Genomic DNA, 20106 nt, shown 5'->3' with positions numbered 1-20106 from the left:
TTAGGACCATGTATTCCAGTCCAGGCATTTATCACTCATGCATCTAATCTGTAAAAATTGTTCAGCTTGAAAAACTGTTGTTAATTTGAAGTTAGTGAGGTCTCAGGGGTTCGGGTAAATATTTCATCATCTCTTAATCTTTTGCAAAGAACAGACAAACAGGAAAGTAGCATTCTTGGAAGACAGTTGGCACAAGAAACATGCCAGGAAACCTGCTAGTGTTTCAGGACAGTGTTCAAACTTGTGCTCTAGCTCTGTTTATTTTCATATAAACATAGAATTGTTTGTATTGGCAAGGACCTTAATGACCTTCTAATTCCAACCCTCCTGCCATGGCCAGGGATGCCAGCCACATCAGGTTACTGATTTTATTCATAAAGTGTAGCACTTGCAGCTGGCCACCAGTTTAGCAAGGACTGTGGTTTGTGCTGCTGTACTGTATTCCAGTCTCTGACTGCCATCCTCAATATCTACTGGTGGAAATACCTCTGGTGCACAAAGAATTAATAGCACCAGGCATTTCTAAGCAATAAAAAAAAAAAAAAGATCTTGAACAGTTTCAGTATTTCAGCTAATACTGTCACAAAATAATAAAGGCAACATCTCACATACATTAGAAGCTCACCAAAGTAGCCGTAAGAATCTGATGATGTGGAGCTGGAACGGCAGATGCATTTATATTTTTCATATGGTTAATTAAACCCATAGAATCATTCTGTACATACTAGGGCTTTATTGGTATTAGAATAAAGAATTTCTTTTTTTTTTAAAAATGAAACTGATAATTACTTCTCTCTGTGCTTCTAATCAACAGTCTTTGATGTACATCTGTTTTTTAAGCACATCTGTACTGTAACTTCCAGTCAGGAAAAGCCTTTTATGGCAAGTAGTCTTTAAGCTACATGCTGTGTTTATTTCATGTATTCTTTTTCCTTTTCTTCTTAAGAAAGTATCCACACATTTTCCTTCAATTTCAGTTGAATTTTCAGTGAATATATACCCTAAAATGTTTTATGCAAGAAAAACTTCAGTTTTTCAATTGAGTTTTGACATGTTGTTGAAACTGATGGTAGAGGTTATAGTACTATCTTTCTTGCAGATATATCTCAGAATAAGAAGAAAACTTATTTGTCAACTCCACATGTATTATTATTGCCATAATAATAATTACACCATATTATATTGCTTCTTATATGATGTGATGCCAAGTGTGTCTCCAGCTGCTGTGTATATGAGGGGGATCTGAGGGGAAAGACAGCCTGCTGTGGTGCTGAGAGCATCTACAATGCTAGGCTGCTGCAGCAGAGATGCTGCAGACCATTCATTGATTCCCCTAGCAAATCAGTCTCTTAGCTCTGGAAGGGGAAAAAAAGGCATTTTTTAGTTGTGTTCTTCAGGACAGTGCTGAATGTAAAAAGTACATGCTTTTAAGTACAATGTGCTTAAACACTGATGCACTTAGGTTGAAATACATACTCATTATTTAGCATATTTAAGCATGTGAATAATGTGGATAAATTTATTGTCATGGACTTATTTCAGTTTAGGGAAAAAAATGTTCAGGTAAGCCTTTGTTCAGTTTGGGGTGGTTGCTGTACATGAGGCCAGCACTGCTTTGCTGAAGGTGTTCCTGCAGCTGTCCAGAGAAGGGACATGGGAGTGCACAGCTGTCTGGAAGAGGGACACACACATGCACAGCTGTCTTGAGAAGAGACACACACGTGCACAGCTGTTTGGAGAAGGGACACACGTGTACAGCTGTCTTGAGAAGGGACACACACGTGCACAGCTGTCCATCCAGTCTCCAGCAGCATGGGTGGAGCTGAGCCTTCCTGCAGGCACACTTTGCTTCCATGGGCTGACAATTTTAGTGCATCCTCTTCTGTCTGCAAAGCTATGAGTAGTAGTTGCTGGGTTGGTGGGCACTGAGGAAGAGCTCGGACAAAAATGTCCCCAGCAGCTGCAGCTGGATTCAAAAATGGGACATTCCCTGTAATTGTAGTAATACTGATTTCATTCTGAAAATACTCAAGTTATGTTTCTGATGGCTTTTCCTAGACATACATTTCAATAGTGAAGATAAATAACAGGCTTGGGCTCTGTGGAACCACTCTGAGAAGCCACATTTTGCTTATTGCGGCTTCTGATGTGAAAGGTGTTAAAGGCATACGGTTAAGTCCAGCCCAGGTTGTTTTGGTTTTCTTTGGTGTTGTCATGCCATCGGAAGAGTTTAACCAAGCATAATTACTTTTAAAGTAGAATTTCTTTTTGTGAGACTAAGCCTGTACATTCATATATGGAAAGCTTCTGCAAAGTTTGTTCCTTTTGGATTAATATTTGCAGCTTCATTGTAGAAATGAAGCTAACAGAAGAATCACAGGAGTCATGTCCAGGTCTACCTACCATACTTGAATGCGTTCAGACTCGGGAAATTAATAGATCTATTGAATTTTTTTTATCTTTACCACAAAATAAAATTAAAGCATTTGCTGGCTGGATGTCTAGGAAAAGGTGGTGATGGCCTCTAGCTGTATCTATAAGCTTTACTTATTGTTTTAGTCTAAAAGATGTTATATAAATATCTTTTAGAAAAAGAAATAATCTGAGGATAATGGGAACCTATATTATAGGGTAGACCCAAAGAAAAATGTAGGTTAATTCATAAAGCAATCACAGTTACTTTTCATATAGTTAAATGTAAAACTATTCTGCAGAATCATGGAGTTATAACTAGGAAAACATAGTTGCAGGATGAGGAATGGCATCCAAAAATGGTGTTTCTCAAAAGAAATCATTTGAGTCCACTGTGATATGTAGAGAAAAACTTCAAATGCAACTCCTTTCTGTATAACTCTAGTAAAAAGGATGAAGCAAAATAAATAAATTTCAGAATTCTGACATCCAGACTGAGACCTGTATTTTATAGAAACTATTGGAAAAACAGTTCAGTTGGAAAATGTAGGTACAAGTAAAAAAAGAATTATATGAGGGCTACAAAATAAACTTAAAAGAAAGGTGCACAAAATCTGCCATATGCTTAAATTCTCAGGTGATGAACAAATATTAATCTAAAATCTGATGTAGGACAGAAAGGAATAATGAGAAATAACATCTGCATAATAAAATTCAAGTTAGGAATTGGACAGAAATTCTGGTGGTAGAATGATTAATTTCTGGAACAATTACCAAAGTATTGGACCCTCCATCTCTCTTGTCTTTGGATTTAGATTGGACAAATTTCTTCAACAAGTTAGTAGCCTCAACAGCATATGAAACTAATGTTTCATTTCTCGTGTTTATGTAAGAAATCCCACTAAAGGTTCTCTTGACCCCAATTCTCACTTGTAATCACTGCATCATCTTAATTTTTAGGCAATAAAACATGTTTTCAATTAAATTAATGTAAAGTGTAGGCATTCTGAACGAGACCAATATTATCTAATTTGCCTATGTATTTATTATTTAATCTACAGACTTTGAACAGGTATGCAGGTGTGAATCATTGGGTCCTCACAGTCTTGGGAAAGTGCTTCTCATTGAACAAGCAAGAAAGCAACACATTTTAGGGATAAAGCCATGTAACTCAGAACATCCTGCAACTCCTGCCTGGCCACAGTTCATGCACAGTCACTCTCTCTGCAGGAGCTCAGTGGAGTTGCTGGGCTGTGGCCTGGCACTGCACTGGGGGCACAGCTGGTGACACATCCATATCGGTTGGCTCAGAGCTCCCAAGGCAGGGAAATGCCTGCGGGAGCAGCCCTGGCCCATGCTGCCTCTCTGGGAAGGACAGGGCTGCCCCAGATCAAAGTTCAGACCATGGAGGTAGGGTCTGGAGATGTTCTCTAGCACTGATGGGTTTAATAATGCAGGCCTAGCATTATTAGGGAGAAGTCTGTGGCCATAGTGTATGGGTGTACAGGCAAGGGGAAGTCCTCAAAGTTAAATTTGGATCATTGGTCTGATCAAATGTCTGGGGAGAAGGGAAAGGTGTGCACTGTATTCAGTGGTTATGGATAAACAGAGGCTGCCTGACCAAATTCAGGCTGGCACAGGAACATCCTGAGCACCCTGACGCCAGAAATCCAGTGAGTGCCAGGGAGCAGTGCAGGTGCACAGCTCACCTGGTACGCTCTTCACTATGTGAGAAGAATGAGGCAATAATTTTACACCATATTAGAAACAATACATTCATATTCACTTTCTGTTATTATTCAGAAGGAGTCCTCCTGCTGGACTGTACTTTAGTTTGTTGTCAGGTGTTTAATTTAGCCTCCTTCTGAACATCTATAAGATTTACTGTGCTATATTAAGGAGGAACACTAGGGATAATAAAAATAATTTCTGAGCTGTTTCAGTTATAAAAAAGGAATAAAATAAAATAAAATAAAATAAAATAAAATAAAATAAAATAAAAATACCCTGAAACAAATTTATTCCTCAGTTCTTGACCTGAATCTTTGAAGGGAATTTAAAAAGGACCAGCTCTTCATAACTAAACAGTATTCCACAGAAGAAAATATATCTCTAAAAAAATTCGCTTCTCAGTAAAATCTTCCTGTCCTTAAGAAACCCTTAATTGAATAAAATGCAATTTCCAGTATGAAATTAAGCCTTGGGGGTGCCAAAAATAAATGTTGCTTCAATAAAATTCGTTTTTTATTCCCAGTATGATGAGATAAAAATACAATTAATTAAATTCACTTGGAAACAGGAAGAAAAATAAAGAATCAATTTTGAAATAGTGAGCAGAAGGAGTTTAAAGTCAGATTAGTATCCAGTCAAGCCTAGAGAAGTTCAGGCCAATTAGTTTTTACCTAAAAATGTTGCCTGTAGGGTTAGAATGTATTTACATGTGTATGCATTCTCTTGACAGTATAATTTTTTTTTTATTATTTTGAAATTTGCTTTATATTTATCTGTAAAAGGAGGGAAAATAAATAATTCCAAACTTTCCATTGTAAATATTTTGCTTGGCTCTGCTTGCAAAGTATCTGGTCTGACACGGTGTTGATTAAGATGAGAATAGTGAGTACCCTGCATGCAACTGATATTCGTGTTGTTTGAATTCTGAGCTAAATTTACATTAGACAAACATTTTGGCTGCAGTGGAGACTTGCCTGTTTTCATGGAACTGTGACTGAGAGGGCAGTGGCACCCAACATTTCAACATCTGTGTATTCAGTTAAACATGGGGTCTTCTATGAGAGTTTTATAGTTTCCACGTCCCCTTGAAATTACTGGTTTTCCTCTACCTCAAGAGTGCTTATTCTTGCTTTCTTCTCTGAGTATGTTTGTGAATTTTTTAGTCTTTCACTTTCCATATTCTTTCATGAATATGTGCTTCTACAAATAAAAAATAATATTCCTGGAAATGTTGTGAGAGCAAGCCAGTTTTCAGTTCATATCTGACTGCCATCTACTGTGTGTGCTGGAAAACTGCACTGTGGGAAATGCATTGCATTTCAGCTGTGTAAGATGGCTCTTTTCCCAGTTAATTTGTCCTAAGTTTGAGGAAAAAGATTAGTGAACTTTCAATAGGCTATGACATGTGAATTCATTCTTTATGTAGGAATCAAGATTTCTTTAACAGATAACAATGTCTGACTACACCAAATTGTCCAGAAGGAAAGAACATCAGATTATATAGTATTGCTTAGTTAGTTTGTATTCAGGCCAGATGAAAAATAGATGGGTAGTTTGGGAGAAAAAGAATACCTCACTTTGCTTATTCTTGTCCTAAGTAGTAATTTCTTTAATTTCTTAATGGAAATGCCAAAACAAAAACCTAGCAGGATTTAGATGCAGGAACTTGAGATATTTTAATATTCCTTTTAGTTGAAGAATTAGTCTTTGAATCTTTTAAATTAGCTTTCATCTAATCTTTTAAATTAGCTTTCATCTAAGTAGCTGATGTCTGATGGATGCAAACATCAAGTATACACAACACTGAGTGGGATAGATATATTATATTCCAACACTGGTTGGGATAGATATAATAGTTTACCCAAAGTTGTGACATTATTAAGTTGTAAATAAACTATTAGGATTCTGGGTGTCAGGAACTGAGTAAGATATCATTCAGATCAGCTTTGCACTGAGTGCTTTTGTAATGGTTTGTGTAGAAATTGCAAAGTTTACTCAAGACAGAAATTTTCCTGATTTCATCAGGAAAGCTGGCATCAAATAGACAAGAATGCATGCAAAACATCAAACTCTGTGTTTGCAAAAATGAATTCCAATTCTTAGTCTATTACTAATTTCATTAGACTTGGAATATATATTTATGCAATTAGCTACCAGTATTACACCAAAAAGAATAAAACAAGACCAGTAAGTTCTGGCAATGCAAAGCTGAAGAAGTGCCTTCATTTGCTGCTTATTTTTATCTGTTTTGATGATGGCTATAATTATGTTATGGGTTTTTTGTATTCCTATTCAGTAATTGTTGTAAGACCTAACTTGCTGATGAAGAAAGAATGATTAAAGAATTCCTTACTTTTTGTGATGCCCGGTGTTACCATGTTGCATTGCTTTGCAAATGTTTATTAACCCACCTTTACACATTCTGGTCCTTGGGGGTTTGAAATGGTATCGTGGGCAGCTGATGTACTCTGTGTGATCATTCCATCCCTTCTGCTGTCTTCAGAGGCAAATACATGTTAGCAAAACTTTGTCAAATGACATCAGAAATTCACCCAGAAAAATGAGGAAGTGGTTTCTGACACTTGACCCTTTCTGTTGCATCTCATAAATTTCTTTTTCTGCGTCACCATTCAAGAAAAAATGTCTTTCACTCCTTGTCCAAAAAGATATTTTACTTTGGCTGGTTTCCTCCAAATCATATTCCTCCTAAAGAACATATTGAGCACAGACAATTTCAGCCTAAATGTTATGGCATTAAAAAAATCCACAACTGCAAACTAGTTTAGGAAAACTGTCATTAATTCAGTAGCAGGTGAGATTGGTAGAGATACCCATGGGTTGTAGTTTGCAAATTTACTAAAGCTCTGTATGTCCCCTTCTTCTGGGCCACTTGTCAGTGTTGGTTTGTAAATCATGCTTTAGGAAGAGGATGACTCTGTAGCAGTGAGGAATTTTTTTTCCATTGAGTGTGTGTTTATAAGATTTCTTAACAATTTGTGCATTTCTCTGGCAGTTTCAGTATGCAGAATTTTTAACTGAAAGCCTTGAGAAATAAATTATTTCTGGGAATAATTTCTGGACTGAATTCTTTGTTTGCTTGGTTTTTGGATTTTTTCAGTCAGTGTTTATGTGTAGCTTGATGTGTGGTGCAAATGCAAAGTAAGTGATGAGGCATTTCTGTGTCTGTGCATGACCAGTGTTCTACCAGAGGGGGCTCCTCCAGAGGCTGATTTGAGGAACGGCTGAGGCAGCCGGGGGTGTTTCCCCTGGAGAAGGGGAGGATCAAGGGAGACCTTATTGCTCTCTGCAACTACCTGGAAGGAGGCTGGAGCCAGGCGGAGGTCGGGCTCTTCTACCCATCAGCAAGAGACAGGATTAGAAGACATCGCCTCAAGCTGTGCCAGGGGAGGTTCAGGCTGGCCATCAGAAAGAATTTATTCACAGAAAAGGTTGTTAAACCAGGGAAGTGGTGGAGTCACCATTCCTGGAAGTGTTTAGGAAAAGACTGGACATGGCACTTAGTGCCGTGATCTAGCTGGCAAGCTGGTGATTGATTATACTCAATCTTAGAGGTCTTTTCCAGCGCCTCAATGGTACCGGGATTCTGTGATTGTGACATGGTTTAGTGGCAAACATGGTGGTGGTGCTTTACTGGTGGTTGGACTTGATGATCTTAGATGACCTTTCCAACTTTAATGACTCTATTCTATGACTCCATGACCTGCCATCTTTCTCTTGAGCTGATCTTGTTGACTGGTTAATCATTGAGTATCTATCATCTTTCCTCTGCTGTCATTAGTTCCCTAATGTTGCCATCCTTCAGTGATATGTCTAATGGCTAATAACTTTTCTAGCTTTCCACATGGATGAAATGCTGCCACACACAAGGTCTGTGGTAGAACTGTGTCTGTAAGAGCATGATGTACAAACATGCAGCATTTATCTCCTTAAAGGACAAGTCAAAAGGGAGAAAAGACTAAAAGATGTATTTAGCAGGGTCTGCTCTTATCTTAGGACTCCCCTGTGCCTTGCTACTAGTAGTGAAAGTTCTGTGCATGAATATCCATGGAAGGGAAAAGGGTGCACACATGTAAATCCCATCATTTACTAATCATCAATAGAAGTGAAAAACATTTCAATAAGGAAGGGAGTATTAAGCATTCTGGTAGCTCTAATATGATGATTTATTTGTATGTAAGACTGCTGAAATTACACTGTGAAATAAAACTGCAGAAGGTTGTTTTGTTCTTCCCTTTTATTAAATGTTTTCAATTTGCTGCCCTCATGTGGCTGCGTACTATACTTGCTCTGCTGAAATTCCTGATGGACAGGATTCCTTAGGACAGCAGTACCTGCAGCACTGTTTATACACCAGATGGACAGTTCAGGCATTGAACTGGTGCTCTCTGGCTGAGTCAAGAATCTCAAGAAATGTGTCTGGGAGTCCCTGTGAATACATTTGTTGCCTTTTAACTCTGGAGGGCCAGGACTGCCCTGGGTGTTGGGAATCTGCTGCTCAAATTCTGTCTGGAGAAAGCTGCCTTTGCAGCTGCTAGAAGGTGATAAAGGCTCCTTCTGAACCAGATAATGTGTATCCCCAGTTGGCCAGGTGGGTCCATTCAGAAGGGATACCCAGTATTTCCGAGCATCTTTCAGCTTGGGGTATAAGACAAACGAGAAAACTGAGCACAAGTGCATGAGTTGTAGGAGGAATGCTGATAAAATGGTAAAAAAGCAACAAGAAATAAAAAAAAAAAACCCAGCAAGATCCAACTTAAGGTTCTTTTTTTTTTTGTAGCTGTTACTCTTTGTTGTACAGACAATTGCTGGGTATATAAGCAAAAATAATGTTTTTCAGGAATTCCTGTTATAATTGCATTATAACCTATATGTTATTGGACCATTACATATATGTTGCCATTAAAATACATGGTTAGCTAATGATAATATTTCATTGCATAGCATATTAGTTGCCCATCTACCTACCAGAACTAAGTGGGCTGAACAAAAGTTTAATGAATAACACTGCAAAGACACCACCCATTGGGATAAGTTACTTAAAAAATAAAGACTTGCTCATTGGTAATTTATAAAGCAAATTGCAAAACTGATTTTTTAAAAATTGGAATAAATAGTTTAAATTACAGTATTGCTTCTACAGAAATAACCTGTGCGGAAATGCAAGATATAGAATGATACATTGGGCTTTCGAGGCTTCTTTTATAGTAGGAAGCTGAACACTGAATTCAACTACATTTCACATCTTTCTTGGGCCCTATAGATTCCAGTGTATACATATGACTTTACAGAGAATTAAACAAATTGCGTAAATCATGTTCAGAGCTGACTTTGATACAGAAATTGAGGAGCCTGTTTTAGACAGTCAGAGATAAAAAATGCTTTCCAACAAAAATCTAATTAGCTAGTTTGTATGCAAGGGAAAACATAGTCAAAATAAATATAAGAATACAGTATGCTGTATATCTGAACAGTGCTCAGATATCCTGCTCTTAGCATGAATTATTTGTATTTGCTCCCCTTGCTGCTAGCATCAAAGTATTAAAAAAAAAAAGAGACAGCAGTCATAAAACAAAGATTGAAGATGATGCCTGGAGACCTATAACTCAGAAAGCATAAGCAAGGTGCACTGCCATCTGCCAGATGACAAGCAGATGAGCATCCTTCCAGTAGGAAGGATGTAATGTCACTTAAAAGATCAGTGCTGACTGTGGATTCTAGGCAGTTGCAATGGATTGTTTGCTTGCTTGGATTCTGCTTCTGATCAGGAGAGGTTGATAGGATAATTGGATCAGACTTAATATCTCAGATATTCACATAACCATACAATGGTTTGGGTTGGACCTTACAGATCATTTACTTCCAAACTCCCTTCCATGGGCAGGGACACCTTCCGCTAGACTGGGTTGCTCAAAGCCTCATCCATCCTTAGCCATGAACACTTCCAGGGGTGGGGCAGGCACAACTTCTCTGGGCAACCTGTTCCTCACTAAACTTGCAGTAAAGAATAGAGCCTCACTACCCTCACAGTAAAGAATTCCTTCCTGGTATCTAATCTTAACCAACCCTCCTTCTGTTTGAAGCTATTTTTTCCTGCCCTATCACCACATGCCCTTCCTTGTAAGAAATCCCTCTCTTGTATTGCGGCTTTCTGTTCTGTACAATAATATTGTAGCCTGGTTTTGGTGGTGATAAAACCCCTCTGTTTTGATGGTGATAAAACCTCTCTAAAGAGGCAGAGTCCCTTTGCTCACTCTCCTCGTTTACTTCAGTCAGGAATTACCTTTTTTGTGACCCAGCAGGTTCTAGACTGTCATAGAGTGCTGCTAAAAAATTCCACTCCTTTTCAACTGCACAACAGGGCCAAGCATGGCAGAGCCCTACTGCTTCCTATGGAGAGACAAACCTGGGGTCAGGGCTCTTGCTCTAAGGAGCAGGAAGTGAGCATGGCAAGGTGTGGGGAAGGTTGTGCACACAACCTGCACACAGCCTGACCCATGGCACAGAGCAGAGGTGGTTGCTGCCATCCTGGCCCCAGAGGACAGCCTCCTCCATTGCCTGTCCTCGTCCCACTGCCCTCCAGTTGGGGAAATGGGATAGCTTGGCTCACAGATCCTCTCAGAGGATAAACATCATGTTCTTCAAAAGATGTCTGTGGTGAGCTATTCAGGGGACACTTCTGTTCACTGTGCTTCTGCTGATAAAATAAACTCTGTAATTGAAATCTGCATTTAATAAAAGTTGTTGTGCATGAGGACTTCAGCAGCATACTTTGTTTGAACTCTAGTCTTCATAATCAGTTTTTTCTTGCTAATCTCTAATTTCTATTACTTTCTACTAACAGTATGGGAACTGGTGGTTACCCAAGAAATACCTTTTATATTCAGTTTTCTGGTTAAAATGACATTTGGAATTTGGGACTCTTAGGATCACCAAATCATCTATATTTTCTCTTTCTGGTTTAATATTGTCCTGAAAATAATGAAACTTAATCTGTATAACAGGACAATTTGAGATATGATGAGCAGCCAAAGAGCTCCTAACTGAAGAACAAGCTATCATTTATCAGTGGCTCAGGGATGCTGCCTCTGCATGGGTAGCTAGTCCACAGCACAGGTAGAAGTTAATTTGCCTTTGTTGTCCCTTGGAATAAAAAAGCAGGGAGGGAGACAATTGCTGCAGAGCAGCAGGAGCATTGCAATGTGCTTGTTGCACAGTGATGTCAAATCATTGATTTCGAGTCCTGTTCGTTTCTATTTTAAAGATTTCATATGGGGAGTGTGCTGGCAATTCGGTTTGATGTTTGTATTGCAGGAGCTGCTTTTTAAGGCTTAGATAGAGATACCAACTGTGTTGTGTGTTATTTTATCAGCTCAACTCACAGTTTTTTAGAGGAAAAATGATAGGATCTTTCACTACCTTAAACTTATAGTAAGCAATTATGTTAGTTCTCTGGAGGAGGTCATAGAGAAACTAGATGAGACACTGACTGAAGTTTATATTTCTTTTACTGATTAGTCTATTTAGTGAAAAACCCCAGAAGGTAAGATCACTGAGCAAACTGGGTAGGAAATTTCCAGTAAAGCTCCTGATGATTCTGCTGGTCTTGTGAGAATCAATTGACCAGCAGAATTGGTCACTTCATATTATTTCCCCTCATCTAGTCCTCCTTAATAAGCATTTCAAAGATTTGGATAAAAATATTTCGCATATTGAAAGTACAAGTTAGAATACAGGGTTGAGAAATACATTAATGCAAGTTCTGATGTCTTAAAATATACCAACCAGTAGAATTCCATAAAAAAATATTATATTGAAATTTCTGTAATTCAAACCACCTTATTGTTATGCCGCTTTGTGTCAAGTGTTCCTTCCCTCTGACCTCATTAGGCGTGCCTCGTCATTAGATACACTGTTACTAAGGAGTTTTAACTTAAAAGCTGCTTTGATTAATGCTTAGTTGGACTGAGGATTTATTGTGTAGGATTAACTAGATTTAAAAATGGCAAAATGCCATAGCAACTTTAATGCCAGACTTTAATGAGAAGCAGAAGTAAACTCCAAGGACCCTTATGATTTTTAATATGGACTAAACTCATGTGCTCGTTACCTTAATGTCCTGTCCTATTTTATATACAAGTACTCCAATAATCCCTAGAGAACAGTAACCTAGAAAGTGTATTACAAATGTGTAATCTGAAGTATGTACATATTTTTAATTAATCATAAATGTTGATAATTTTATAATCAGATTTATTCAATATTATTATCAAATAGAGAAAAACTCTCTGCGCTGGTTTGGGCCTTTTTAATTAAGAAACAATATGGAAATAAGACAAAACCAGACTGGCAAACATTTTTCCCAATAAATAATGTACTGACAATGTAGATTAAAAATGCATTTTCACATTTTTGTGTAATCTGCTATTCGAATTTCTTTTTACTGTCTTAAGTTCATTAAGTGCTCCTGAAAGTTTATAAAGTTGGTGCTACTAGAGTTTAATAACCTTATTTTTTTACCATTGATCACGTATTTTAGTATATGATACTGCCAAGAAAATCCAGACCATTCTCACATCCGACAACATTTGGTCGTCTCCTTAAATCCTACTAGACTTGATAGGATTTAAGCATATACTTAAAAGGTAATGCACTGCTCAATGAGGGCCTTTGTATCTGACATTTTTTCTGTCCATGCTATCTTTGCTGAGATAACCAAAGGGCACTGATTTATTATTAGAGCTAAACAGGAAAAACTTTCTCATTCAAAAAGCTTGCAAACTTTTTTTTTCTGAATTGATGGTAATTTCCCAATTTTGTTTATTTTTCAGTGAACTTTCAATAGTAGAAGCATGTAATTAAATTTTTTTTTCTGCACAGTTATATACTGTGAGAATTAGGCACAATGTACCAATAAGCAATATCAACACTTCTGGTACTGTCTCTGCCAAAGCAGGTAGGATGGCGTCCAACCAAGTTCTTGGGCTGTAATGCCAAATTCCTCATTGAAATCACAGATGTGTTGGACATGACTTAAATAGGATTACTCACTCAAACAAATTTACACAAGGGTCTAAGGTGTATATCCAGCTTCCAGTGGGTAAGGAGCCTGCATTCTCATTTGGCTCTGGGCCTTGGGCTCTTGCATAACGTTGCTTGTGTAACTTACCCTGCCAAAAATGAAACCTGCATCAACATGGTTACTCATACCAGAAAAATTGTGCCCGTGGACAAGTGATGACAGTCAGGGATCCTGCTTCCTTTTGTAACACGCTGAAAACTTCTGTTTTCACTGATGATTGAAGCTCTTTAGCCAGCATTACCATTGCAGTCCCTACTGGTAATTTCTGTACCACTGAGTTGTTTTTGTTGGGTTTTTTTGTCACTTCTGGATTCTTTACCTGACTCATTGCTATTATTTGTTTTTCCTTTTTTTTTTTTTCTAGGGAGAAGGCCAGCAAAAACAAAGGACAAAAAAAAGAAGAAAAAAAATTTGATGGAAAGGGCTCAGAAGCAGCACAGCATCTTTTTAGCAACAGATAAAACAAGCCAGTAAAGACTTGATTTTCCTTAATGTATTTGTTTTTGCAGAGTGCACAAAAGCTGCTATAAGCTCCTGCCCATGGATGCACTACAGTTCAGCTGCTTTGACAGTATTGGTGGCAAATAACTTGTGAAAATAAAGCCCACAAGCTTGTTTGCTTTATTTATATACTTTTTATTTTATATTTTCCTCTCATTTTTGACCTGAAGACTTCAAGTTCAAGAGTGCACTGAGTTGGATCAGTGGAAGTGGTCCTGAAGTGCATCAGCGATATTGTTCTGAGTGGCTGGTCAACATGTTGGCAAGGAAAGAAACCTACACAGCACCAGTAGGTGGACTTGTGCATATTTAAATAAAGAGTGGGAAAAGGAAGTCTTGGAGGTGTAGGTACAATTGGATTTATGGCCTTTGTTTCCTATATTTGTACATTTCTACAGTAAATGGATATGACTTACCTACTGAGTGGTAATGTACAGTGTTCTCACGCCAGCTACGTCGACACAGTTGTGAAATAAAACTGCTTCAAGACAACGTTCTGCAGGATTCACTGCTCAGACTCCCCCAAGCACAAGAGACTGTGTGTACATATTACTCTGTCTACATATAAATGAACATATTTACTGTACATCTATGCATTTTTATGTATAATACTTTATACACATTTAAAGGTATGTTCTGTTGATTCTAGTTATGTACTTTAAATAATCCAGTAAATGTTTACTTTTGGCTATGTTTTAACAATCTTATCATGTTTCTCAATAGTTACAAACTGGATTTTTTTTCTCATTTGCAAGGCACACATTTGCAGAACTACCTTGCACTGACACTCACAATGGAGTGTCAGCTCTGAAGTATAATTGCCAGACTAGTAATCCACAAATTCTTTCTGAAATTCAGTACTTCTGTCTCTGCCCCCATGTATTTTGTCTCAGAAAAAGAAGTTTAATGTTTTTTAAGACAAGGCATGATGATGATAGAAGTTTTGAGTGTCAGGAGAGAAATTACTTGTAAAGTTCTTGGTATCTAAGACTGTATATGTAGTTTGGGATATTTTTTTTTTCCCCTATGTAATGCAGCATTTTATTTCAGTTAGTCCTGATGCAGTCAGATAAGAAAACAAATAATTTTTCTCCCTGAATAAAAGAGAAACCAAATAAAGGTCATGTAAGGTCAACCATCAGAAGTATAGAAAACACCAATTCCCCAGTATTGCCGATTATTTGTAGAAGCTTAACAAATTTATTCTGCACCTATTGTTTGCTTTGGGATTTTTTGGGGGGGGGAGAGGTAGAGATAATTTTCTGTGTAGGACATTAAAATGGCACAGGATATGTAATTTGGTAATCTAGCATTATTGGGCTAGCATTCAAGGTGATTTTTGGAAACCTGACAGGTTTCCAAAAATCACCTGTAGGGAAAGCCTACACTAAAATAACTGTCACTAAAGAGAAATTATTTCAGTTTTAGACCTAAAACTTGCATACAAGCTACACAAAAAAATGAAGCAGCAGAACAGACCCCAGACCTCCACAAACCTCTTTTTGACATATACTTTAGAAAAATCCCACCAATTCCAGTTTTAGTTTTATCGGGTATATGTTTTTCAAATAAACTAGAGAAATAAAGCATCTGTAAGCACAAATATATTTGCATTTAGCTATGACAAGTGTTACTACCAAAATGTACATATGTTAGACACATATGAATGTTCCATCAAACTGCTTGTGGACTTCCACTCAGCCATGAGGCTTTCACTGTATGTTCACATTTACCTAGAACATAATAAAGCTACAGACAGTAAGATTGCTGTAATCCTGGGATGCTATTTTGGACATAAAATGCTCACTTAAAAAAAAAATAAAAAGAGAACTGTAGCTGTCTGTCTGCTTATTGGTTATCAAATTTGGCTGTAAGTTCAGTTAATGCCCTCATACAAGCCTTTCAGTAGTGGTTACAAATATTGTATTAGGCATGTCATGGAAAGAATGCTACAAAATACAATAAAATGGTGTCACAAACTCCTGAGTAAAATATTTTTGGTCCTTTTTGATTCAAATAGCATATTCTTTTGGAATTTCATACATGTAGAAAAATTGCAGAAGGTGGGGAGATGCAGATTTCCTTCCACTGGAGTAAAAAATGTGAGGGTTTTCCATACAACTATTTTGTTTGAAAAGACCCTGAGCATTAGATGTACATTGATTTCTCCTGCCCCAGTCACCTTCACACCAAGAGTTTTCTTGGGAGTGTAGAATGAAAAAAAAATTATCCCTAAGTAGACCTCTGTAGCTCCTCCTTTGTCCTGGACATCCTGCCTGTGTGTGGTGGACCCTGTCAGTGTGTTCACAGCCCTGGGGTTTTGTAGGATCACACTTTGTGGGTTGGAAAGGATGGTTCCTTGGACATTAGGAAAATGCTTTGCACTGAGAAGGTGTTTGGTCACAGGCTGCTCAGGGAAGTGGTCATGGCACCAAGCCTGTCAGAGTTCAAGGAGTGTCTGGACAGTGCTCTTAGTAATATGGTTTAGTTTCAGGTACTCCTGTGAAGAGCAGGAGTTTGACTCAGTGATCCATATGGGTCTTTTCCTTCTTGAGATATTCTATGATTTGATGAATCTATGACCTTGAGAGATCAGTTAGTCAAAATATTTGCTTGAAACAGGGCTACCTTGAAGTTATCTTCAGATACTGTTTCTTGATAAAGTGCAGAAGATCAGGTTTTCAAAGCTGGATAGTCTAAAAACAGACTGTGCCCACTGTGGCTCTTATTTCATTTAAATTTGATCAGAAGTGGACTCACAAAGATCATATTTCTTTTCCAGTATGCAATGGATCAAGTACAAATGCCACCTTTTCCCTCCTTTTATAACTGTTACTGCTTTTTGAATCTGTTTCTCTTAAACAGCAGAAGGTTTCAGAGCAGTGTAACTTTTGTGTTCACGAGGCTTTAATGCCCTAGTTTAACAATTCAACTATTGGAAAATTATTTTAGACTACAAAAAATTCAAATTAGGAGGACAAAGAACTTCATATGCTATAGTCATTGGTTTTAAAATGCAGTTACGTTGCTATTATGAGTAGAAAGTGCTTTTCCAAAACCATACGTTATTTTATATCTTATTCACATGTCCCAGAAAAGACAATTGCCTAGTGCACTGTGTATTTAGGAACTCTCTATTCTCAGTTTGTCTTAGCTTATCCTGGCCTCTTAATATCTGTCTTTAAATTAAAACAAAACAAAACAAAACCAAAGCAAAACAGAAAAAGAATAAATAAAAAAATACCCCAGATGTATCTTTAAAGCAATTATTTTGTGGCTGACTCCTCTTTATTGCATCTCAGCGACTCTTGTTGGTGAGAAATTATTGTTATATGTCTCTTTGTTTATTCCTGGGGGGAAAAAAACCAATGTTGCATTCCACATTATGGTAATGCAAACCTTCCATATTCCGAATGTCAGTGTAAGGACATTGTTCTCTTAGACCTGTATGCTCAGTATAAAGATGTCAGCAAAGGAATAGTGAATAGTTATAGAGCTTACATGATGTGTCTTCATTTATCAGAATGAGTTACAGAAAACTGCAGGGCAGAAAAAAAGTAGATTTTCATCCATGTTAGCTAAAAACAAACCAAAGATCAATTAAGTGCCATGTTAATTTTTTTAAACAAAAATGTTGCTAAAATCTGGATTGAAACCTCATAAAATGAGAAGACAGATCTTTTCCAGACAGATTAAAATCAAATTCGGTGCTTCAGCTTCTTTATGCTGATGAAATAGAGTATAGAATAAAAATAGCCAGATATTTCTGGCACAAGTGCCATGCTTTTTTAAGTGGGTGATGTTACTGAAGGCTGATGCTACCACTTAGCAGAGGATATGAGACATTTGAATTCAAACTCTCTCTCTTCACCAACAAAATGTATTTGTCTTTGGACACCGGTCCACTTTCACGTCCAATGGTGTAAGCCAGCATGAATTCCAGTAAGCTCTAGACTGAAGTTATTTTGGACTGACACCAAGAAGAACAAAATGTACCCTTCTGAAAGTGTAACCCAGAAACCACTGTCAGCTTTTTGTTTAGTCCTTTACTGAAAGCTCTGTGCTGAACCTGGCATTGTTTCTTTTATGAGAAGCCTCAGCCTCAGGACTGAGGAAAGGACATTAACTTTAGGAAGTATTAGAGCAGCCTGACCTGCAGGACATCTGGGAGAAGAGCAACCCAGTATTTGAAGTGCAGTTCCTCTCACAAGAGAAAAACTTTAAGAAAAGTGTGACTAGAGAGAGTGTCCAAAGTGAGCCCAGCCTTTAGTCCATTGCCAAACTCTTTCAGACTTCAACTGATTTTCTTAAATGCAAACTAGTTCTGTTTATGTCTAATAAACATATGTCTTCAACCTCAGTGAAGCTGTATACTTTCTTAAAGGGCCAGTAATAGGTCTGTGGTTGTGCGAAAAGGCTCCCAGCCTCCTTGTTTTCAAATTGTGTCTTCAGTGACACTCCTGTCACACTTGATTTTAATTGGGCAATACTGATGAAGCTACCAGTTCATAGACCACAAATGAAGAAACACTAAAAATGAGGCTGGTTTGTTCTACCCCTGTGAATTTCTATTTTCAAAATAGAAATTCAGCTCAAGAAAGCAAATGTGTCATGGCTTGCAACTGTTTCTTAGCTTTCCTTCAGACTTTAAGGGGGTTTATGAGAAAGATAAAAGTTTTGGGGGTTTAGTTGGGGCTGTTTGTTTGTTTGTTTGTTTGTTTTTCCTGATATCCCCCTTTTTTTAAAAAATTTATTTATTTTAATTTTTTTTTCTCAGAAACTCTAAGGCTGATCCTAGTAATTTTTTTTGTGGTCAGATATTTTCTCTCTAGAGACAGTTAAAGAGAAATTCAAGGACTAAAGGTCTATAAACAGATGATGAGAGACATGTAAACTCTCACAGCTATAATCCAATACATAAATAGGTAGATGTATAGGTAAACATAATGACCATCCCTGATCCAGTGATTGCAGATGCTGAGGGAATATGGGATCAATGCACAGCAGATAATGGCTCAGGTACTACACAGTATTGCCCATTGCCACTGTTGGAGAGAGAATATTAAACTGTTGGTTTGACTTGGTAGACCTTCTCTTTTAGGCTTTTATGGAAAAGTATGTTGTGTTTGCTGCTCTACTAAGATAGTTTAGATAATGGGTTTTCTGACTTTTTTTTATGGTTCATAATGTATTTATAAATTCAAATCAGTTTGATCCCAGGTCAATGGGATTGTTTAAAATCAAAGTCTTTGATCAGTTCTCTTGGGACTGTGGATGATGGCAGTCAGTGATCTCAGCAGGGAAGGTAAAATGTCTTTATCCCTTAAAGGTATATTTGACTTTGAACTAAAACTGTGACAGTTAATGACAAGGTGATAGCTTGTAGAAACTTGGCAACAGGAAGAAAGATGTGGAAGAAATATTTTTCAGTCTTAATTTTATATGTAGTAATGATAGATATGTGTGAATACTGAATGATAGCATTTTAAATATCTGTAATGAGATGAACAAAATTGTGTTTCTTCTGTATGTAAGTAACTGCAGTTATGCTGATTATTTAAATGAGGCAATATATCTTCATTTTTACTCTAATTTTGGGTTTATTTTTTTCTTTCATGCTAGCAGTGCAGCACAAGGATTTGGGGGTTTTGCCTACTCTTTCTTCCCCTCCCCTCCTGCTCCCTGGTGCTCCATCTGCCATAATTCTAGGGATTCCCACAAGCCCAAAGCTGCAGATGCTTTGCAATGAACAGCTGACTTGGATGTTTTTCGGCATGTATTTTCAAGTGACACAGCCAGGCACCTGAAAGAAAATCCAGATGTTATTCTGAGAGAGAAAGTAGATAGCATGCGCATTCTTGATAAGTATATTCATTCTTATTCTTTCCCTGGTCAGTTTCATTCTTTTAGGTGTGATGCAAGAAGAAAGAGCAGATATATTTTCTGGGAAGCCTTCAAATCCACTTAGAAAAGCAAAGATTTTTTACCATACTAGAATTGAAAAATATTGATATTGGTGTAGTATTAAGCAGAATGCTACTATTGTTGTGCTGAATAGACAGAGGAGATGGAGAACTCAGCTCCACAACAGAACTTCATGCCACAAATAATCTGATCATAAAATTACCTTTGCCCTATTAAAATGGCAAATAACTGATAAAAATATAGATAAAGTCTTCTTGAGCAAATAAAAATCATTTAACGCTCATGGACTCTTTGCATGAAGAAAATGTGTGCATTTCAGCCTGGACTACTGTACCACCAAGGCATTATTCAAGACCAGTCTTGAATCCTAGGATCAACTTTTTTAAGATGTGGAATAGGATTTGAAACATGGAGCAGGCCAATTTTAATTTCTTTAG

The 20106-nt window shown here is 37.5% G+C and overlaps 1 protein-coding gene across 3 annotated transcripts in view; it reads left to right on the top strand.

Moving 5' to 3' along the window:
• The window catches only part of RSPO2 (R-spondin 2), a 104154-nt gene extending 88431 nt beyond the window's left edge, over positions 1 to 15723 (top strand). For 2 of the 3 annotated variants that reach the window (XM_030967915.1, XM_030967908.1), the window contains exon 5: positions 13608 to 15723. In XM_030967915.1, the coding sequence (XP_030823775.1) occupies positions 13608 to 13717 (110 nt within the window). In that variant the 3' untranslated portion in view covers positions 13718 to 15723. Of the gene's footprint in view, positions 1 to 12700; positions 12807 to 13607 lie in introns of all 3 variants that reach the window. The other variant, XM_030967923.1, reaches the window with a different exon arrangement.
• Positions 15724 to 20106: the final 4383 nt, after the last annotated feature.

Source organism: Camarhynchus parvulus, chromosome 2 (genome assembly GCF_901933205.1).
Source record: "Camarhynchus parvulus chromosome 2, STF_HiC, whole genome shotgun sequence".
Taxonomy (NCBI): Eukaryota; Metazoa; Chordata; class Aves; order Passeriformes; family Thraupidae; genus Camarhynchus; species Camarhynchus parvulus.
This window is presented reverse-complemented; position numbering and strand designations above follow the sequence as displayed.